The 24,561-nt window shown below is 49.9% G+C and overlaps 3 protein-coding genes across 3 annotated transcripts; 2 read left to right on the forward strand and 1 right to left on the reverse strand.

Moving 5' to 3' along the window:
• Nucleotides 1-1,583: 1,583 nt before the first annotated feature.
• Nucleotides 1,584-2,903, forward strand: DCS_05931 (uncharacterized protein; the record flags this gene model as incomplete). Its single annotated transcript, XM_040803230.1, has 1 exon — nucleotides 1,584-2,903. The coding sequence occupies one exon, from the start codon at nucleotides 1,584-1,586 to the stop codon at nucleotides 2,901-2,903; it is 1,320 nt and encodes a 439-aa protein (XP_040653334.1).
• Nucleotides 2,904-3,318: 415 nt separating this feature from the next.
• On the reverse strand, nucleotides 3,319-3,648 carry DCS_05932 (uncharacterized protein; the record flags this gene model as incomplete). Its single annotated transcript, XM_040803231.1, has 1 exon — nucleotides 3,319-3,648. The coding sequence occupies one exon, from the start codon at nucleotides 3,646-3,648 to the stop codon at nucleotides 3,319-3,321; it is 330 nt and encodes a 109-aa protein (XP_040653335.1).
• Nucleotides 3,649-4,446: 798 nt separating this feature from the next.
• On the forward strand, nucleotides 4,447-5,621 carry DCS_05933 (isopenicillin N synthetase; the record flags this gene model as incomplete). Its single annotated transcript, XM_040803232.1, has 3 exons — nucleotides 4,447-4,773; nucleotides 4,886-5,183; nucleotides 5,260-5,621. 3 exons carry the CDS (start codon nucleotides 4,447-4,449, stop codon nucleotides 5,619-5,621), a joined length of 987 nt encoding a protein of 328 aa, XP_040653336.1.
• Between the last annotated feature and the right edge of the window lie 18,940 nt (nucleotides 5,622-24,561).

Consider the following 24,561-nt stretch of genomic DNA (forward strand, 5'->3'; position numbering starts at 1 on the left):
CGACAAAGGGCTGCGGCGACGCTTCTCTCACCTCTGCCTGGATCTCGTTTGGAATAATGCCCGTCAAACGAATGGCCGGCCACGTGTGGCAAACCGCCAGCCGACGAGGTGCTGCGGAAAGGCATCTCTCAACTCTGCCTGATTCTCGTTCGAAATGATGCACGCCGTGGGAATCAAGGACGACAAAGGGCTGCCGAGACGCTTCTCTCACCTCTTCCTGCATGTTGTCGGAATAATGCCCGTCATTCGACTTGCCGGCCTTGTTTGGGAAACCGCCTAACAACAAAATGCTGCCGTGTCGCCTCCATCACGACGGCCTGGCTCTCGTTCGGAAGGATGCACGTCGTACGGATGGCCACGTACGGCAGACCGCAGGAAGACAATGTGCCGCAGAGACGCTTCTCTCACCTCCGCCTGGCTCGCGTTCGAATGATGCACGACGTACGGATGGCCACGTGCGGCAAACCGCAGGACACCGAAGCGCTCTCGAAAGGCCTCCTCCGCCTCTGCCTGCCCTTGAACCGGTCAAGACGAGCGAGCGGTTGGTTTTTGACCCCGAAACTCTTCCTTGCTTGGAATTCTACCCAAGGCAAATGAAAGGGTCACGACAATGGCCGTGCTCGCTCGCCCAAACGGACGCCGACGATGCAGTGTCCGACGATATGACGGCGTTTCCATTTCCGATTCCCATCTTCGGTTTCGCAGATGCATCACCCCCCTACCTGCAGGCCACAACGCATGAAACAAGTGCCCATGGCGCACCGGGCACTGGCTGGCCTGCTCGGTCTTCGTCCCCGGCCTGTGCATCGTCCCCATCCTGGCGACCCGAGTTATCGCCGACCATGTCCGAGGCCAGCCCAAACCGACCGGCATATGCCTCCCCTGCCCGTCTGACAGACGCCCATCTTCTGTCCGCCTCGTCTTCGAGTCGCTGGGCCCGCGGGCGACATGGGTGCCGGTGCCGGCTTGCGTGTCCGTCCGCCTCTTCGCGTGGCCACGGTCGGCTCGTGTGGGAGGGTCGCCCATGGCACCCAGAGGCTGACGGCCGCGGCTCGGAGTTTCTCACGCCGCCATCGCCAGGGATGCGGCCATGGTCGCACCCGAGATGCCCGTGGCGTCGCAGCGCGCGCCCGACCCCCCGTCGGACTGCTGGGTTGGATGCATGCATGACGACGCACGGCAGCTGCACGGAGCAACAGAGGCGAGCGCTGGGCCTCTCCCGCGGACGACACGTACGTCCGACGAGGTGTCCGTCGCTCGGCGGCCGCACAGAAACCGTCCCGACAGCAGGACGGGGACCGGGGCCACCTGCGGAGAGCCCGACATGGGCGTCCGAAGCTCGCTCGCGACGGCGGCACGCCAGTGGACAGCCTCGCCTCCTCGACGTCCAGTCGTCCGTCTCCGGCCGTGTAAATCCGAAGACGAGAGGGCGGCCATGGGTGCGTGCGCGTCGCCTTCGCCGCCGGTACATTTGACGTCGCTCGTCCTCCTCGACCGCCTCGCGCCGAACCTCGCCCCTTCTCGCCTACCATCACGCCCGACGACGACTTGGCTCATCGACAGAGACGACAATGACGGTCGCCATGGACGAGAAATCACCCTACGCCACCGGCTCCGACGCGGCGTCGGGAGAGGCGAGGGAATGCGCGCCGCCGCCGCCGCCGCCGACGGAGACGCTGCCGTCGTCGCAGAGCCCGCCCCCCGACGGCGGCCTCGTCGCCTGGCTTCACGTCCTCGGCGGCTTCATGCTCTTCTTCAACTCGTGGGGTCTGCTCAACACGTTTGGCGTCTACCAGACGCACTACGAGTCGGGCGCCATGTTCCGCCGCTCCTCGTCGGACATCTCCTGGATCGGCGCCGTCCAGGCCTACCTCGTCTTCATGGTCGGCCTCTTCGCCGGGCCCATCTACGACCGGGGATACTTCAAGGCCCTCATCATCTTCGGCTCCTTCGCCATCACCTTTGGCCACATGATGCTGAGCCTCTGCGCCGCCTACTGGCAGGTGCTGCTCGCCCAGGGCTTCGTCGTCGGCATCGGCGCCGGCTGCCTCTTCGTCCCCTGCGCCTCCATCATGCCGACCTACTTCCGCGCCCGCCTCGGCCTCGCCATGGGGCTCGCCTCGGCCGGCTCCTCCTTTGGCGGCGTCATCTACCCCATCGTCCTGTCCCGCCTCATGGAGCGGCTCGGCTTCGCCTGGGCCGTCCGCGTCATCGGCTTCGTCGCCCTCGGCACCCTCGCCGTGCCCGTCGCCGTCATGCGCATGCGCTTCAAGGCGCCCAAGGTGAGGTCGCTCCTCGACGCCTCGGCCCTCACCGACCGGCCCTACCTGCTCTTCGTCGTTGCCACTCTCGTCGGCTTCGTCGGCCTCAACGTCGCCATCTTCTACATCTCCTTCTACCCCTTCAACCTCGGCTTGGCCGACAAGAACCTGTCCTTTTACATGGTCGCCGTCTTCAACGCCGCCTCGACCCTCGGCCGCATCGTGCCCAACGCCGTCTCGGACAAGGTCGGCCCTTTTAATATCATCGCCCCCTGCGCCGTCCTCTCCGGCGTCGTCCTCTTCTGCATGACGGCCGTGCGCACCCTCGCCGACGACATCGTCCTCACCCTCCTCGTCGGCTTCTTCAGCGGCGTCTTCATCGCCATGCCGCCCGTCTGCTTCGCCGCCCTGACGCCCGACCGCTCCAAGCTCGGCACGCGCGTCGGCATGGGCTTCGGCATCGTCATCGCCGTCTCCATGCTCATCGGGGGCCCCGTCGGCGGCGCCGTCCTGGGCACCACGGAGCCCCTCAACTGGACCGGCTGCTGGGTCTACGCCGGCGCCTTCACCATGGTCTCGGGCTTCATGTACGCGGCCATCCGCGTCATGCGATCCGGCTACGGGCTCATGGTCAAGGGATAGCCGCCGAGCCGTGCGCCCCTCCGTCCGTCCGTCCGTCCGTCCGCCCGAGGCTCCGGAGGACGAAGCAGCTTCCGCGCCGCCGGGGTGCCACGATTCGGGCCGAGTTGGCCGCGCCCGTCCGCACCCACGTCGTGACACGCGTCCTTTCCGAGCCGACAGGGAGGAGGCTGGCTTCACCTGGACGGCGTGGGACGCGCTCCGCCGAGAGCAAGCGAGGTACGTGTGGCCGAGGCTTCGGATGGTCATGAGCATTCGGCGTGGATAGACTTGGCGTCAGACGCGGCACGGGATAATGCAAATGTAAAAGCGGTTTGACGAGCGTATCGATTCATTCACCGGCTGTACCAGCGTGCGATCCAATTGTCTTGTATTTCAACCCGTCATCTTCTCCTAACCCTGTTGCCCTTCTTGTACCTTAATACGGCCTCCAGAGCCCGCACCGATACGGCGTGACCGTCACCCTGTCCATGTTCCAGACGCCCACCTTGGCTAGGGGGTCTTTGGCGAGCATCCGTCGCACCTCCTCCTCGGTGCCGGTTCGGAGGATCAGCACGCTGCCCGTGATCGATAGTCCTTCGGCCGGCGTGTCGGGGTGCCTGGTGAGAGTAGGGCCGGAGAGGATGAGTGTTCCTTGCTCGAGCAGCGGCTTGTTGTGCGCGAGGTGGGCACCGATGTTTGCCATCCTCTTCTGCAGCGCGTTTTCCTGGTCGGGAATCTGAACTAAAAAGTCGTTTTGTCCAGGCATCTTGGCAGAGAAGGTGAAGGAAGATGCTCTATCGCGTTGCGAGAATGGTCTTGGCAGGCCGATGGGTGTCGACGACCGGCAAGCTCGTCGATGCTGAGCGATGAGATTCGGTCGAATTTGCTTCAAGAAACTACACAAACACGCAAGGCAATGAAACGCTTTGATCACGTCGTGGGAGCCATATAGGTGGAAATCCCCGATTCCGTCAAGAGTACGTTCAACCAGGAATCCCCGGGAGCCAGGGGGGGGATAGCTGGTTTCTCCGGGAAGCATAGTATGCGTCGGTCGGGAATTCGCACACGGCACGGCCGAGGGTGAGATGGGAGGTGGTCAGCTCGGGTCGGAGTATGTCGTTGCGGAACTGCTAACCCCCTTTACCGAACCTACGCTCCTTCGAACCGGCTAGGCCACGGTTCCGAATGCTTACGCTGCGTTCGGTCAAACGTCAAACGAACCCCATGGTGGCCGAAGAACGAAATGGACGCTCCAGTAGACGCATGGGCACGGGTGTCATCATACGAGCTTACGCGCCCGTGATGTCTTCATGGTTCAGTAATTTGATATAACAGCACCAAGTGGGCTTCGTGCTTGATTCTTTTCTAAACGTCCCCCGCAAACCGGCCGATGATAGTTTCTGTTCAACCCGCCGAGTATAGCTTCTGCTAAAGTTCCCGGTAATAGTATCTGTTGAATTTGCCGGGCAAGGTTCCTATTCAACCAGCCCTGTCAAGTTCCCGTCCATCTTGCGACACTTCGAGCCACGACCACTTCTCATCCAGTATCATCCAAAAGGGCAAGATGGGTAGCGTCGAAAATACTCCCGAAGTGATTCCAACAGTGGACATAAGCCCATTCGTCGCAAACGCCGAGCAGGAGTCTCTGCGCAAAGTGGTGGAGGAGGTCAGACACGCGTGCACGACATACGGCTTCTTCTATCTCGTCGGCCACGGCTTGTCCCTCGAAGACCAGAACAAGGCGCTCGAATGTGCCAAATTATTCTTTACTCTCCCGATGGAGGAGAAGATGGAGGTGTCGCTCAAGAATTCCATGGGAAAGTCGCACCGCGGATACGAACCGCCAGGCATCCAAACCCACAAGGAGGGCTTGCTGCCCGACACCAAGGAGGTGGGTGAGCGCGACATTTGCATCTTTCTTCTCACTCTCATGATATCCATCTCACTGGGATTAGTGTCCCGTCGTTTGTTTCCTCGGCCCTTGCTGCGGCTGACCGTACAAGGCTTTCATCATTGGCGCCGAAGTTGCTGCAGACGACCCCGAGGCCGGCACGTTCTCGACGGGGCCGAACCTGTGGCCCAAGTCCCTCCCAAAGGAGGATTTTCAGATGCCCATCATGGAGTACCAGAGCAAGATGGTCGAACTGGTCAAGGTTCTTCTCAAGATCCTTGCCCTTGGCCTACCCGAGGAATGGAGCTGCCCCCCTGACGTTTTCGACGAGCTTGCCGTCAACCCGTCGATCCCCATGCGACTGCTTCACTACGCTCCCCAGATGGTGATGGATGCGAGGCAATTCGGAGGTATGTTGTTGCTTTCACTCCAGCTCAACCTGCGGCGAGCGGATGGGCCGTTGGACGGCAGCTAACGTGGCCGCAGTCGGCGACCATACCGACTTTGGCTGCATCGCCCTCCTCCTCCAGGAGCCCGCGCGTGAGGGCCTCCAGGTCTGGTACCCGCCGACGGAAAGCTGGATCCCGGTTCCGGTCAAGGAAGGGTCATATGTCGTCAACATCGGCGACATGATACAAAAGTACTCGGCCGGGTATTACCGCAGCGCACGACACCGGGTCGTGAACAGCGCCGAGGAGCGCCGGTACAGCGTGCCCTTTTTTCTCAACGGCCAGCTGAAGCTGAAAGTCAAGGCGCTCGACGGATCGGGCGTCGAGACTGTCGTCGGGGAGCATATCCGCCAAAGGTTGATCGAAACCATGGGTGAGAGCGGCAAGGCGCTGAAGTAGAGTATCAAGACAACGCGGGGGCATCTTTATACCAGTCTGAAGGTAACATTGCCTCTGCGAAAACTCCAGCTTAAATTATAGCCTTGGCGGTTGTGAACGTTTTTGATATGAATAGTCATGTCTGCTCTCCAGTATAGGCAAACGTCGGGTGCACAGAAGTAGGTCAAGTAGGCCTCAATACAGTAAACGTGTCTTATGAAGAGCCTAACAAAAGAATGTAAATGGAAGCAGAAATCTACCAGTCATGAAATAGCTTCAGCTCCTAGTTTAATCGTTGTTGGACTATATCGTAACATCGACTACTGTGTTGAGAACTGGAAACCACGAATCTCTTGCTGCCGACAGGTGATTAACGATGATGCCGAAAATAAGAACAATTGTCTATAATATACAACGCAACTATGAGTGCCTCTCAGGCTTCAATAACTTTGTTCAGCTTCGAGTCGAGACGTACGATAATCCCGGAAACATCGTCACTCAAACGACCATCGGTCCAACTGCAGGCACTACGACAATCACGCCCTCTTCGGGCTGCGTTGTCAGCGACGTAAGACAATCTCCAGTGAGATCTATCGCGGAATTCAGCGGATTCGAGATCGACTCATAGCCAACGAGGATCTCCTTGACATATAGAGGTGGAGGTGAGATATGGATGAGTTCCGGGCAAAGGCAGTGAGGCAAACGCAAGACTGCCTTGTCCTAGCAGCATGCAGGTCGAGGAGGGTATCTTGGCCTCAAAGCCGTCACACCACAACAGCACCAATAACGTAAGGATTTGAATGAAGATCCGGTCGGTGTGTAGTTGCTTGATGCTTGGGCAAGTGGTTATGGCGGAACGAGTACAACAAGAGGTTCACCAATCATTTCAGTATGGCCGGCCAGTTGTGTTCTTTTTGACAGTAGAGCAAAATTTGTAAATTAAAGCCAAGTCCAACATACAAAGGATGACAATTACATTGCCTATTTTTTGCATCCAGGTGCATTAAACTTATTACGGGGTTACATCCTTACAAGCGGCTTTGCGGTTTATTTATGCCACATCAAGGATATGGAAAGCTTCTCATATACGTTCAGTTTCCTCTACAATCTTCTGAGAGAGGTAATGCTAGCAACAAGTACAATCTCGGAATTAGAGGTTTTATTTTACGCTGTAGTTAGATATCTTCCATAAGCACTTACTGATATTGTTAGGGCTTACACAGAGCGAGCAACAGTTTACTGGCGAGAGCAAATTAAATGACTAAGAGTGGTCTTACAAGACCTACCGACGAGGACTGCTATGCTGTTACGACTAGCATTATTCTCTAGACGATCCGATCTAATGCTTGGGACTACGCGGACGCTCGCACGACCCCGGTAATTGGCACGCTCGTACGACCGTGGAGCATACAGCTATGGATACATTCTGAATGTACGGAGTATTACGGAGTAGGGAATTTCAGCAAGCTAGCTAGTGGATTCGGGCTCTAAACCTACAAAATAGAGTGCGGAAAGTGATAGTTCATAGTATTGCGGTGCCCCAAGAAACTTAAAATGCGCTAGTCTCAAGGCACTACTGGCTCCTGTCACTCGTGTCAAAGGAGTTTTTTTATTGGTTATAAAACATCAATATTAGCTTCGCGCCATCGATGCCGACTACGCCGAGGACGGAGAGACCGACGCATCCGAGGCAGTCCTCCCTGGGTCGCTTTACTTCTGTTACTTTCGAATGGATTGGAGATGCGAATGCATGGACTGGATCTTGGTTGATTGATTGCTTCTCCCTTCCACCCCCTGAGTTCAGGTCGAGGTAAGCTAGGTTACAGTGGGGTGGCAAAAGTGTCGATTCAGTCGCGTGTAGTAGTACACGTTACGCGCCTCAAAAATTAATTCCTTACACAACCCTCCAAGTTCAAACTCAATTTATACCAGAACTATGACTCCAACTACGCCTAGACTAGAGCATAGTCCTAAAATTTCAATATGGGCTCAATCAGGTCTTTCCCATCGCAAGATTGCGAGAAAAGATGGGGTTTCTCCTGGATCAATATCAAGTACCCTCCTTCGGTACGACGACCAACAAAGTGCCAAAGACCTTCCTCGCACAGGCCGATCGCGCAGCCTTTCAGAACGCAATAAACGAGTTATTTTCGATATATTTCTAATGACCCTTTTATTTCAGCTAATCAGCTTCTTCAAGACTGCTGTCTTAATTGTTGTGTAAGGACTTTTACACGATTCCTTAAGACAGAAGGTATCTACTATACCTATGCCTTACGACGGCCAAAATTAACACCAGGGCATACCCAAAAGCGCTATACTTTTGCTAGATAATACGTCAATATCCCAGCTTCCCTATAGAAGTATTGAATTTTTTCTGATGAGACTACAATTGCTCGTGGGCAAGGCTAAAAGCAGAGGTGGGTTTTCTGCCAAAGAGTATTATAATTACCCTTTGCATTGTACTCTCCTGTAACTGTAGCTAACAAGATATAGGGAGAACTACTTTTGCATAAGAATGTACAGCCTCAGGGCAAACCCAACAAGACACTCACACATGTTCTGGGGCGCTTTTTCGTTTCAGCGTCATACATCTCTGATACAGCTTCTTGGAGATCCAGAATCTATACGCGGTGGTGTTGAAAGTCGACGTATTCTTGAATGCCTTCAAGATAACCTCCCAACAATTGCCGAGCCGTATTCTATATTCATTCAAGATAATGCCTCTACACCTACAGCCTATATTGTACAAGATTGGCTGCGCAATTGGGCTCAAGAGAATGGGGCTACTTTAATCGATTGGCCGCAATATTCGCCTGACCTTGATCCGATCGAAAATCTACGGAAACTACTTGATGAACGAATTTGCAACCGCTATCCCGAACTTTCAGATATGCCAAGCAATAATCAGTCAAAGCAGCGGCTATGCGAAGCCTCTATTGAGATCTGGGAAGAATTTAAAGAGGTGCTTCTAGAGACCCTTGCATTATCGACGGTTTTAAGATTACAAGCAGTTATTGCAGCAAATAGCTGGTATACTAAATATTAAAAATACTATATAATACTCTTGCTTCTACTAATTACAATAATAATATTTTTAGTTTTACGTATATATTTTTGTGGTACCGCTGCTTGTAGTGAATCGTCACTTTTGTTAAGTGACTGTATGTACTATTATTCTAGTCCACATATAGAGACCGTGTGAGTATATAGTGACGAAGGCAGGTCAAGGCGCATGGGCAAAGAGACCAATACTAGGATTACGTAATCGCAAGCTTGCGACCAACGGGGGGGTAAGTAGGATGCGTGAGCGTAACCTCCTTTTTCCTCCCTTCGTACCAAATTGAATCATTGCAAGAGATCTCTTGTTACCAGATTCCCCCAGAACCGAACCAACAGACGGTGTCATTATCCCAAGCGGCCTCGTATAATTAAATTACGATGTGGCTGGCTGTGTATCCACCACACTACTTTAGTATGCCGATGCAATGTAACTAGTATGAATTTATGATACGTAAGTATACTGGGCAACAGCTGATCCTCAACAAAATGAACTGTTTCCGGAAAGGCTGGGTTCTGGGATGGAATTCCAGGAATACGGTACGTATACTTCGTACTAAGGAAGTGGATACTAGGACGAAGTGTAAAGATCGAGCTAGATGCATTAAGCTTGCATTAAGGAGGAGATGAGGCGAATGTTGAGTATTTTCTTGGAATGCGTTGCGAGTATTACTCTTAGTGAAATTTGGCGCATCGAGACGAGAATAAAACAATTACGGGCGCACTTGCGCTCATATGTTGTAATCCTTCTAGAAACAGGAAATCATGGATCTATTTTCGAAACTGTGTGTATATATTGACAAAGGCCAGTTGGTGCATCGGCATATAGCTTCTGCAGCTCTTCAACCTTCCGTAATGGCTTAAAAAATACCCAACTGCGTATAGTACTGTATTCCAGCGAACTCAATTGCTAGTAGTAAATAGCGCCTGTTTAAGTTATAGTAATGTTACTTAGATGCACGGGTACCCGTGCGCCCGCCTATTGGATCCCAAGACCTAGACTAAGATTACGTAAGCGCAACCCGCGAGATATAGAGGGGATAAGTTGTCGCGTTACTGCAACCTCCTTTTCCTCCCTTCGTACCAATTTGATTCATTGAAAGAGATCTCTTGTTACCAGCTTCCCCCAGAACCGAACTAACAGAAACAGTAAATTACAGATCTTGTTACTACGTTATTAGCACCTTAAATTTATAATAAGATAATACAAGGATTTGAATGAATATCCGGTTGGTGTGCAGTTGCTTAATGCTTGGGCAAGGGGATATGGTAGTACGAGTACTCCGTACAGTAGGAGGTTATGTTGGTTCTGTTTTGGGGGAAACTGGTAACCAGAGATCTCTTTCAATAATTTAATTTGTTATGGAGGGAGTAAAAGGGAGGTTACGCACACGCATCCTACTTATCCCCTCGTTGGCCGCAAGGTGGCGATTTCGTATTCCTTATCTGAGTCACTTTACCCATGCATTGACCTTCACTTGGCCAATGTATACTGTAGACACACAGGCAGCTCTTTAAAAATAGTCCTATTGCATGCGACACAATACTCGTGCCAGCTAATAGGGCTTAATGCTGCGCACCCATGACGGCTCGTGAACTTGCCATGTGATTTCGTAATTAAACTCTTGCCTCGGGCGAGGGGAATGATCTGCATGATGCGTCAGTTTGGCTGGCCCCGTCTGGCGAGGCAACCAGCAGACGCCGCGGATCGGCAATCTTGCCCCATAGCTGCCCGAGGTCCCGATGAGAAGCCGTCGGAAAATAGGGTGCTAGCCGTTTACGAGCGGTATGGCGGTCTAGTTACAAACTCGCCTTTATGACTTTCTGTTTAAAATGTGTCTCGTTAGGAGGCGATTGGGCCGGGCGGGACGGGCTGCGTCATAGAGTTGGAGGCGAGCACGAGAGAGGTAAGTAGTAAGTACAGTAGGTCAGCACTCTGTTCAGTGCGACGAGACTAGCCTTGAACCTTCCTAGTATCCCACATTATTGATTTTTTTGTATCCTAAGTACACAATGCAACATAGTACTGTTCAAGTCTGATTTAAACAAGTACAAAATAAATATTTCATTCACTGCACCCTATTAGCAAGCACACACAACAGCCATAATATTCATTTCCTGTTATATTTAAATTATAATTACAATTCACATACGCTATTTAAGGACATAAAAAATAATGGACTGGTTCCAGTAGATGCTTGAGGTGTAATTATTTGTGTTTCTTGAGAGCTTCATAGACTTGGTATCTTATTGCTACCCTAGAGCTGCTCTCCCTGTTTCTGGTATTTTTTTTTTGGTTAAGCAGTAATACCCAAGTTGAGCTGCTGATGGCCCTTGTCGGTACCTGGTCCACATTGGTTATTTACCACAAGGCACAGTACGTCCTCTGCAAGTACTTGCTCCGTACGTACTCCGCTCTCATCGTCCCGTGAGTTCGTTAGTTCCCAGAACTCTCTCTCCGGTGAAATACCATTACCACGCCTCGTCGTATTACCTAGTACGGAGTACCAAGTACAGTTATGGAGCACTGTACTTACATGTACGGAGTAGGCACAGCATACTAGGTACGATTGCATAGAGTACTTGGTCCCCAGGTACTGGGGACTCTCGCTGGTAGCCTCGTCTCTGGCGAGGCAACCAGCAGACGCCGCGGATCGGCAATCTTCCTCTATAGCTGCCCGAGGTCCCGATGAGAAGCCGTCGAAAAATGGGGTGCTAGCCGTTTGCGAGCGGCATGGCGGCCCAGTTTCGATCTCGCCTTTATGACTTTCTGTTTAAAATGTGTCCGCGTTGGGGGCGAGTGGGCCGGGTGGGACGGGCTGCGTCAGAGAGTTAAGAAGCTATTAGCTAGCACGATAAGTTCAGAAAATTGCAATACGATATACTTTAACAACTCCAAGGCGCTACTCGTGACGAAAAGAGAAAGAGTTTCCGTGACTAGCTTGTCCAGCGATAGTAGGTCGAGCTTTTCTCATACTTTAGCATCTCTATTCGAAGGCTAGCTATCGGAATAAAAATGATTATACCGCACATTACGAATAGAGTAAGGGATTCCGCCGCTAGCAATGTGCAGCGATAGTAGGTCGAGCCTTTCTCCTACTTAGCACCTCTATACGAACGCTAGCTATCGGGATGAAAAATGATCATATATATGTAGCTTCGCCTTTGAACAGTTCATACCAATCAAGATTCACTACCATCTTACCAGAATTGCAGAACGGTAAGACTTATGGTGATTAATATATATCGACTGCTTTTACTTCCTTAAACATATGCAACAGTAAACTCTTTTAATAATTGCGGATAATGCGACCTATAATAAGTAACGTAGCCGTTTTATTCGGCTTGCTTCCTTTTACCTATGGCAATAGTCTTAGCTGTAACGATGGGTTAGTTTTCGTTGAAAACCAACCTGTGGAATATGCCTGTTCCGGCAGTACTTCAAAGGGTATAATTCTTCGGTATGATACATCTCGATATATGAAGGGGGCAACGAAAATATAGCTAATAAAATGTAATTTAGATCGTATACTAGCTGCCCTAGCCAGCGTCTTCCAACTGGTGGAATAGTAACTATGGTTACCCCGGGACCAACGGCCGGCACTACGACAATTCCGCCGCCGCCGGGATGTACTACAAACTGCTTTACGCGAGTAATTATTACTGCAACAGGTGGAGTGACTACGGACTATACAGCCGGACCGACGCCCGGCACGACAACAGTTCTACCGCCGACGAGATGTATTACGAACTGCGTTACCCATGTAATTATTACTATAACAGGCGGAGTGACTACCGACTATACACTTGGACCAACGCCCGGCACGACGACAGTTCTACCGCCGCCAGGGTGTATTACAAGCTGCTTTACGCATGTAATTATTACTACAACAGGCGGAATAACTACGGACTATACAGCCGGACCGACGCCCGGCACGATAACAGTTCTACCGCCGCCAGGGTGTATTACAAGCTGCTTTACGCATGTAATTATTACTACAACAGGCGGAGTAACTACGGACTATACAGCCGGACCGACGCCCGGCACGATGACAGTTCTACCGCCGTCAGGGTGTACTACAAACTGCTTTACGCGTATAATCATTACTACAACAGGCAGAGTGACTACCGACTATACACTCGGGCCGACGCCCGGCACAACAACCGTTCCACCGCCAACAGGGTGCATTACGAACTGCTTTACACGCATAATTATTACGATAACCGGCAGAGTTATTACCGAGTATACACCCGGACCAACGCCCGGTACAATAACGGTCCCACCGCCTACGGAGTGTACTGCAAACTGCTTTACGCGTATAATCATTACTACAACAGGCAGAGTGACTACCGACTATACACTTGGGCCGACGCCCGGCACAACGACCGTTTCACCACTGCCAGGGTGCAGTACAAACTGCTTTACGCGCGTAATTATTACCACAACAGGCGGAGTAACTACCGAATATACACCCGGACCGACGCCCGGCACGACAACAGTTCTAACACCTCCAGGATGTATTACGAACTGCGGTACACGCGTAATTATAACTACAACAGGCGGAGTGATTACCGACTATACATTCGGACCAACGCCGGGAACAACAACGGTCCCACCGCCGACGGGGTGTATTGCGAACTGCGTTACACGTGTAATTATTACTATCACAGGCAGAGTGACAACCGAATATACAACCGGACCGACGCCCGGCACGACGACAGTTCTACCGTCGCCAGGCTGTATTACGAACTGCGTTACACGCGTAATTATTACTGCAACAGGCAGAGTGACTACCGAATATGCAACCGGACCGACGCCGGGTACAACAACGATCCCACCGCCAACAGGGTGTATTACGAACTGCTTTACACGGATAATTATTACGATAACCGGCAGAGTGATTACCGAGTATACACCCGGACCGACGCCCGGTACAATAACAGTCCCACCACCTACGGAGTGTATTACGAACTGCATTACGAGTGTAATTATTACTACAACAGGTGGAGTGACTACCCACTATACACCGGGACCAACGCCGGGTACAACAACGGTCCAGCCGCCACCTGGATGTACTGAGAACTGTTTTACGCGCGTAATTATTACTACAACAGGTGGTGTAACTACCGACTATACACCCGGACCGACGCCCGGTACGACAACAGTTCTACCGCCGACGGGATGTATTACGAACTGTGTTACCCGCGTAATTATTACTATAACAGGCGGTGTGATAACCGACTATACACCCGGACCGACGCCAGGCACGACGACAGTTCTACCGTCGCCAGAGTGTATTACGAACTGCATTACGCGCGTCATTGTTACTACAGCAGCCGGAGTGATTACCGACTATACACCCGGACCGACGCCGGGCACCACCACGGTCCAGCCACCGCCGGGATGTATTACGGACTGCATTACGCACGTAATTATTACTACAACAGGTGGAGTGACCACCGACTATACACCTGGGCCGACGCCGGGCACAACTACGGTCCAGCCACCGCCGGGATGTATTACGAACTGCATTACGCGCGTTATTATTACTACAACAGGCGGAGTGACTACCGACTATACACCTGGGCCGACGCCGGGCACCACCACGGTCCAGCCACCGCCGGGATGTATTACGAACTGCATTACGCGCGTTATTATTACTACAACAGGCGGAGTGACTACCGACTATACACCTGGGCCGACGCCGGGCACGTCAACGGTCCAGCCACCGCCGGGATGTCTTACAAACTGCATTACGCGCGTTATTATTACTACAGCAGGCAGAGTAACTACCGACTATACACCCGGGCCGACTCCCGGTACGACAACAGTTCTACCGCCGACGGGATGTATTACGAACTGTGTTACCCGCGTAATTATTACTATAACAGGCGGTGTGATAACCGACTATACACCCGGACCGACGCCAGGCACGACGACAGTTCTACCGTCGCCAGAGTGTATTACGAACTGCATTACGCGCGTCATTGTTACTACAGCAGCCGGAGTGATTACCGACTATACACCCGGACCGACGCCGGGCACCACCACGGTCCAGCCACCGCCGGGATGTATTACGGACTGCATTACGCGCGTAATTATTACTACAACAGGTAGAGTGACCACCGACTATACACCTGGGCCGATGCCGGGCACAACTACGGTCCAGCCACCGCCGGGATGTATTACGAACTGCATTACGCGCGTTATTATTACTACAACAGGCGGAGTGACTACAGACTATACACCCGGGCCGACTCCCGGTACGACAACAGTTCTACCGCCGACGGGATGTATTACGAACTGCGTTACCCGTGTAATTATTACTGTAACAGGTGGAGTGATTACCGACTATACATCCGGACCGACGCCGGGTACGATGACAGTCCAGCCATCTTCAGGATGTATTACGAACTGCTTCACGCACGTAGTCGTAACAACGGCACCAGATGTAATCATAACAACAACGCTGCCCGGCGCGGCATTTGGCACGTCGACCATTATGCCGCCTATTGACTGTACGCACCCTTGTACAACAAGTATCGTTATCTTTACAACCTGGAACCAGCCGCCAGATACGGTGATTACAATTACTACGATTGGCGCAGTACCCGGCACGTCGACTATTACGCCGCCCATTGACTGTACGCACCCTTGTACAACGAGAATTATTATAACAACTACGCCGAATCAGCCACCAGATACGGTTATTACAACTACTACAATTGGCACGGTGCCTGGCACGTTGACTATTACTCCGCCTATTGACTGTACGCATCCTTGTACGACACGTATCGTTATCTTTACTACGTCGAACCAGGTTACAGATACGGATATTACAACCACTTCAATTGGCACGGCATCAATAACTACGCCGAATCAGCAACAAGATACAGTTATTACAACTACTACAATTGGCACGATGCCTGGCACTTCGACTATTAATCCGCCTATTGACTGTACGCATCCTTGTACAACACGTATCGTTATCTTTACAACGTCGAACCAGCCGCCAGATACGGTGATTACAATTACTACAATTGGTACAGTGACTAGCACGTCGACTATTATGCCGCCTGTCGACTGTACGCATCCTTGCACGACGAGGGTTATTATCTATACTACACCAAATCAGTTGTCTGATACGGTCATTACAACTACTACAATTGGAACGGTACCAGGTACATCGACTATAACGCCGCCTATTGACTGTACGCATCCTTGTACGACGAGTGTTATTATAATAACTACACCAAATCAGCCGCTAGATACGGTCATTACAACTACTACAATTGGCACAGTACCTGGCACATCGACTATTACGCCTCCTATAAACTGTACCCATCCTTGTACGACGAGTGTTATTGTATTTACAACCTCGAGCCAGCCGCCAGATATGGTAATCACAATTACTACGATTGGCACAGTACCTGGCACGTCGACTGTTACTCCTCCTATTGACTGTACGCATCCTTGTACGACGAGCGTAATTATTTTTACTACGCCAAATCAGCCGTCCGATGCGATTATTACAACTACTACAATTGGCACGGCACCTGGCACATCGACCATTATGCCGCCCATTGACTGTACGCATCCTTGTACGACACGTATCGTTGTTACTACTACGCCGAACCACTCGCCAGATACTGTTATTACCACTACTACAATTGGTACAGTACCTGGAACGTCGACTATTACGCCGCCTATTGACTGTACTCATCCTTGTACGACACGTATTATTATCTTTACGACGTCGAATCAGCCGCCAGATACAGTAATTACAACTACTACAGTTGGTACAGTACCTGGTATGTCGACTGTAACGCCGCCTATTGACTGTACGCATCCTTGCACGACGAGCGTAATTATTTTTACTACGCCAAATCAGCCGTCCGATACGATTATTACAACTACTACAATCGGTACGGCACCTGGTACGTCGACTATTATACCGCCTATTGACTGTACTCATCCTTGCACAACGAGGGTTATTATCTTTACTACGCCAAACCAGCCGCTAGATACGGTTATTACAACTACTACACTTGGCACAGTACCTAGTACATCAACTATTACGCCGCCTATTGACTGTACTCATCCTTGCACAACGAGGGTTATTATCTTTACGACGTCGAATCAGCCGCCAGATACAGTAATTACGACTACTACAATTGGCACAATACCAGGTACGTCGACTATAACGCCACCTATTGACTGTACGCATCCTTGCACGACACGTATCATTATTATTACTACGCCGAATCAGCCTCTTGATACGGTTATTACAACTACTACAATTGGTACGGCGCCTGGTACGTCGACTATTATACCGCCCATTGACTGTACGCATCCTTGTACAACACGTATCGTCATTTTTACTACGCCAAATCAGCCGCCAGATACAGTTATTACAACTACTACAGTTGGTACAGTACCTGGTACGTCGACTATTACGCCGCCAATTGACTGTACTCATCCTTGTACGACGAGGGTTATAATAACAACTACACCCAATCCAACGCTAGATACGGTTATTACAACTACTACAATTGGAACGGTGCCTGGCACGTCGACTATTATACCGCCTCTTGACTGTACGCATCCTTGTACGACGAGAATTATTGTCTTTACTACGACAAATCAGCCGTCAGATACAGTTATTACAACTACTACAATTGGTACGGCACCTGGTACATCGACCATTATGCCGCCCATTGACTGTACGCATCCTTGTACGACACGTATCGTTGTTACTACTACGCCGAACCACTCGCCAGATACTGTTATCACCACTACTACAATTGGTACAGTACCTGGAACGTCGACTATTACGCCGCCTATTGACTGTACTCATCCTTGTACGACACGTATTATTATCTTTACGACGTCGAATCAGCCGCCAGATACAGTAATTACAACTACTACAGTTGGTACAGTACCTGGTACGTCCACTGTAACACCGCCTATTGACTGTACGCATCCTTGCACGACGAGCGTAATTATTTTTACTACGCCAAATCAGCCGTCCGATACGATTATTACAACTACTACAATTGGCACGGCACCTAGTACGTCGACTATTATACCGCCTATTGACTGTACTCATCCTTGCACAACGAGGGTTATTATCTTTACTACGCCAAACCAGCCGCTAGATACGGTTATTACAACTACTACACTTGGCACAGTACCTAGCACATCGACTATTACGCCGCCTATTGACTGTACGCATCCTTGCACAACGAGGGTTATTATCTTTACGACGTCGAATCAGCCGCCAGATACAGTAATTACGACTACTACAATTGGCATAATACCAGGTACGTCGACTATAACGCCGCCGATTGACTGTACGCATCCTTGTACGACGAAAATTATAGTCTTTACTACAATAAATCAGCCGTCAGATACAGTTATTACAACTACTACAATTGGTACGATACTTGGAACGTTGACTATTACTCCACCTATTGATTGTACTCATCCTTGTACGACGACCGTTATTATAACGACTACGCCAAATCAGCCGCTAGATACAGTCATTACGACTACTACAATTGGCACTGTACCTGGAACGTCGACTATTACGCCGCCTATTGACTGTACGCATCCTTGTACGACACGTATTATTATCTTTACGACGTCGAATCAGCCGCCAGACACAGTTATTACAACTACTACAATTGGTACGGCACCTGGTACATCGACTATTACCCCTCCTGTTGATTGTACTCATCCATGTACGACGAGGGTTATTATCTTTACCACGCCGAACCAGCCACCAGATACGGTTATTACAACTACTACAATTGGTACGGTAGCTAGGACGTCGACTATTACGCCTCCTACTGGCTGTACTCATCCTTGTACGACGAGTGTTATTATCTTTACTACGCCAAACCAGCCGCTAGATACGGTTATTACAACTACTACACTTGGCACAGTACCTAGTACATCGACTATTACGCCGCCTATTGACTGTACTCATCCTTGCACAACGAGGGTTATTATCTTTACGACGTCGAATCAGCCGCCAGATACAGTAATTACGACTACTACAATTGGCACAATACCAGGTACGTCGACTATAACGCCGCCGATTGACTGTACGCATCCTTGTACGACGAGAATTATTGTCTTTACTACAACAAATCAGCCGTCAGATACAGTTATTACAACTACTACCATTGGTACGATACCTGGAACGTCGACTATTACTCCACCTATTGATTGTACTCATCCTTGTACGACGAGCGTTATTATAACGACTACGCCAAATCAGCCGCTAGATACAGTAATTACGACTACTACAATTGGCACTGTACCTGGAACGTCGACTATTACGCCGCCTATTGACTGTACGCATCCTTGTACGACACGTATTATTATCTTTACGACGTCGAATCAGCCGCCAGACACAGTTATTACAACTACTACAATTGGTACGGCACCTGGTACATCGACTATTACCCCACCTCTTGATTGCACTCATCCATGTACGACGAGGGTTATTATCTTTACCACGTCGAACCAGCCACCAGATACTGTTATTACGACTACTACTATTGGCACTGTCCCTGGTACGTCGACCATTACGCCACCCATTGGCTGTACTCATCCTTGTACGACGAGAGTTATTATCTTTACCACGCCAAACCAGCCACCAGATACGGTTATTACGACTACTACACTTGGCACAGTCCCTAGTACATCGACTATTACGCCGCCTATCGACTGTACGCATCCTTGCACGACACGTATCGTTATCTACACTACGCCTAACCAGCCGCCAGATACGATTATTACAACTACGACAATTGGCACCGTAGCTAGGACGTCGACTATTACGCCTCCTGCTGGCTGTACTCATCCTTGTACGACGAGTGTTATTATCTTTACTACGCCAATCCAGCCGCTAGATACGGTTATTACAACTACTACACTTGGTACAGTACCTAGTACATCGACTATTACGCCGCCTATTGACTGTACTCATCCTTGCACAACGAGGGTTATTATCTTTACTACGCCAAACCAGCCGCTAGATACGGTTATTACAACTACTACACTTGGCACAGTCCCTAGTACATCGACTATTACGCCGCCTATTGACTGTACGCATCCTTGTACGACACGTATTATTATCTTTACCACGCCTAACCAGCCGCCCGATATGGTTATTACAACTACTACAATTGGTACGGTAGCTAGGACGTCGACTATTACGCCTCCTACTGGCTGTACTCATCCTTGTACGACTAGTGTTATTATCTTTACTACGCCAAACCAGCCGCTAGATACGGTTATTACAACTACTACACTTGGTACAGTACCTAGTACATCGACTATTACGCCGCCTATTGACTGTACTCATCCTTGCACAACGAGGGTTATTATCTTTACTACGCCAAACCAGCCGCCCGATACGGTTATTACAACTACTACACTTGGCACAGTACCTAGCACATCGACTATTACGCCGCCTATTGACTGTACGCATCCTTGTACGACACGTATCATTATCTATACTACGCCTAACCAGCCGCCAGATACGGTTATTACAACTACTACAATTGGTACGGTAGCTAGGACGTCGACTATTACGCCTCCTGCTGGCTGTACTCATCCTTGTACGACGAGTGTTATTATCTTTACTACGCCAATCCAGCCGCTAGATACGGTTATTACAACTACTACACTTGGTACAGTACCTAGTACATCGACTATTACGCCGCCTATTGACTGTACTCATCCTTGCACAACGAGGGTTATTATCTTTACTACGCCAAACCAGCCGCTAGATACGGTTATTACAACTACTACACTTGGCACAGTCCCTAGTACATCGACTATTACGCCGCCTATTGACTGTACGCATCCTTGTACGACACGTATCATTATCTATACTACGCCTAACCAGCCGCCAGACACAGTTATTACAACTACTACAATTGGTACGGTAGCTAGGACGTCGACTATTACGCCTCCTGCTGGCTGTACTCATCCTTGTACGACGAGTGTTATTATCTTTACTACGCCAATCCAGCCGCTAGATACGGTTATTACAACTACTACACTTGGTACAGTACCTAGTACATCGACTATTACGCCGCCTATTGACTGTACTCATCCTTGCACAACGAGGGTTATTATCTTTACTACGCCAAACCAGCCGCTAGATACGGTTATTACAACTACTACACTTGGTACAGTACCTAGTACATCGACTATTACGCCGCCTATTGACTGTACTCATCCTTGTACAACGAGGGTTATTATCTTTACTACACCAAACCAGCCGCCCGATACGGTTATTACAACTACTACACTTGGCACAGTACCTAGTACATCGACTATTACGCCGCCTATTGACTGTACGCATCCTTGTACGACACGTATTATTATCTTTACTACGCCTAACCAGCCGCCTGATACGGTTATAACATATACTACACTTGGTACAATACCTAGCACATCGACTATTACGCCTCCTACTGGCTGTACTCATCCTTGTACGACGAGTGTTATTATCTTTACTACGCCTAACCAGCCGTCAGATACGGTTATTACAACTACTACAATTGGTACGGTAGCTAGGACGTCGACTATTACGCCTCCTACTGGCTGTACTCATCCTTGTACGACGAGTGTTATTATCTTTACTACGCCAAACCAGCCGCTAGATACGGTTATTACAACTACTACACTTGGCACAGTCCCTAGTACATCGACTATTACGCCGCCTATCGACTGTACGCATCCTTGCACGACACGTGTCGTTATCTATACTACGCCTAACCAGCCGCCAGATACGGTTATTACAACTACTACAATTGGTACGGTAGCTAGGACGTCGACTATTACGCCTCCTGCTGGCTGTACTCATCCTTGTACGACGAGTGTTATTATCTTTACTACACCAAACCAACCGCTAGATACGGTTATTACAACTACTACACTTGGCACAGTCCCTAGTACATCGACTATTACGCCGCCTATCGACTGTACGCATCCTTGCACGACACGTATCGTTATCTACACTACGCCTAACCAGCCGCCAGATACGATTATTACAACTACGACAATTGGCACCGTAGCTAGGACGTCGACTATTACGCCTCCTGCTGGCTGTACTCATCCTTGTACGACGAGTGTTATTATCTTTACTACGCCTAACCAGCCGTCAGATACGGTTATTACAACAACTACAATTGGTACGGTAGCTAGGACGTCGACTATTACGCCGCCTAGTGACTGTACTCATCCTTGTACGACGAGGGTTATCATCTTTACTACGCCAAACCAGCCGCCAGATACAGTTATTACAACTACTACAATTGGTACGGTACCTGGTACGTCGACTATTACGCCTCCTATTGACTGTACCCATCCTTGTACGACGAGGGTTATTATCTTTACTACGCCGATCCAGCCGCCAGATACTGTTATTACAACTACGACACTTGGTACTCTACCTGGTACGTCGACTATTACGCCTCCTATTGGCTGTACTCATCCTTGTACGACGAGGGTTATCATCTTTACTACGCCGATCCAACCTCCAGATACGGTTATTACAACTACTACAATTGGTACTGTAGCTAGTACGTCGACTATTACGCCCCCTATTGGCTGTACTCATCCTTGTACGACGAGTGTTATTGTCTTTACTACGTCGATCCAGCCGCCAGATACGGTCATTACAACTACTACAATTGGTACAGTACGTGGAACGTCGACTATTACTCCTCCTATTGGCTGTACTCATCCTTGTACGACGAGGGTTATTATCTTTACTACGCCGATACAGCCCTCAGATACGGTTATCACAACTACCATAACTGGCGCAGTACCTGGCACGTCAACTCTTACGCCGCCTGTTGACTGCACGCATCCTTGTACAACGAGAATTATTGTTACGCAACCTCCTGATGTTGTTATTACTTCTACGGTGACTACCGGAACTGTAACCGGTACGACGACAATCACCCCCTCTGTTGGCTGCATACATCCGTGCACGACCATTGTAGTCGTAACACAGCCGATTCCCCCTGATACAATCATTACAACTACTATAACCCTTGGGAACGTTTACTCTACGCAGACGGTCACCCCGCTGGCCGACTGTACGCACCCCTGTACGACGAGGGTTATTATTAGAGTGCCCCGTGATGTCGCCGTAACTACTACGATTACTGGAACGGTCGCTGGGTCGAGAACGATTACACCTCCAGCAGCCTGCACTCATCCATGTACGACGAGTGTTATTGTTACCGTTACCGCTTTGCCCTGTGGCCCTGGGTACCTGCTTCAACAAACTGGAACCGCTGTAGTAAACCCAATTCGTTTTTATTCGGTAGACCCCGCAACAGGAAATTCTACTCTCCTTAAAACCGACCTCCTGCCTGGGGCGCTGCAGATAAATGCTATTGGTTATAACGTACGAGATGGGCGAATATATGGGTCTCTCGGTTCGGCACCTCCCCAAGGTTTGGTGCAAATTGATGCTGCAGGTAACGCTCGGCAAATACCTGGCGTAACGTTGCCATTTTATACGTATTGTGGCGATATTACTCCAAACGGCCATTATTGGATTCTAAGTTTTACCCAAGTTCCAGGCCAGACGTCGTGGGCGGAAATTGACCTATCGAGTCCGGGAACAGCCTCATTTGGCACCGTAATTGCCCAAGGAACAGTGCCCTATAGTTATTCTATAGATGACTGGGCCTATGTTCCCGGAAACGGCAATGCCTTGTACGGGTTAGCGGTCGGGTTTGGTAGCGTTGCACCTACGGTCCTTTATCGATTTGATATGAATACCCATACGTTTAGTGTCGTTCGGAACTTTGGAAGCGTGGGTAGTAATTCTGCATCAATAGATGTTTTTGGTAGTTCGGATGGGTATCTATTTGCTAATACTTTTTCCGGATTCTATAAGGTAAAGGTTGATGGCTCAGGGAGCTTGGAAAGAATTGGAGACACTGGTGTACTTCCAGACGATGGCGCGAGATGTATTAACGCCCCCTCATAATACTACTACCATAGGTAAATTATAGGTAGATATAGGCCGGGGATATGAGCTCCTAGTATAGCTACTCCTTATTTGAGGATTATGTTTGTTCGGTTCTGTGAGAAACCTGTGACAAGACATCTCTTTCAATGATTCAAGTTGGTACTCCGTACAAAGGGTAAAATGCAGGTTGCGTTATTTAAGCCTACTTCTACCCCCGTTGGTTACAAGGTTGCGATTTCGTAATCCTCATCTGAGTCACTTTGCCCACGCCATGACCTTTCCTTGGTCAATATATACACGCAACATCTTTTATTTGCGATTTTTTCGCGTTTCAAGTATGTGATGCTATCCTGCACAAACACGTCCGATGTTTTGGGATATTGAACAGGTAGAAAACAGGGTAAAGGCGCTTGATGGCGTCGAGGCAGGCGATATTGGAGTAGGCGACGGGGTAGCGGCAGAGGACCGCCGTAAGAAAGGATGACATAACGGTCAAAGGGGACGGCAGACCTTGCGCCTGCAGAACAAAAACATACAATCTTGTTGTATACTATTCCAGGCAGCTGCCGCCAGTTATATTGCTGGACACAAAGTGATTGGCAATTGAACACCCTTTCCCCCCAATTGCCCCCTTACCTCAGTAGAGATCCCTGGGGGGGGAAGCCTATTCTCATCATTTTGGTGTAAATCCAAGCCACCAGCCGCGACCAGCATTTCATCTTAATCTATTTATAGCAGTTAATGGTCCGACCAGTCCGATCGTGGCCTCGAGAAATCATCATCAGGCTAGGCCATGTCTTTTCAGTCTAGACCAGACAGACCAGACCATTCCGATCACTGTCTACAGTTGCATTTCTACTTTGGTGACCTGTTCTTGTGCACGT

Source organism: Drechmeria coniospora, chromosome 03 (assembly GCF_001625195.1).
Source record: "Drechmeria coniospora strain ARSEF 6962 chromosome 03, whole genome shotgun sequence".
In the NCBI taxonomy this organism is placed as follows: Eukaryota; Fungi; Ascomycota; class Sordariomycetes; order Hypocreales; family Ophiocordycipitaceae; genus Drechmeria; species Drechmeria coniospora.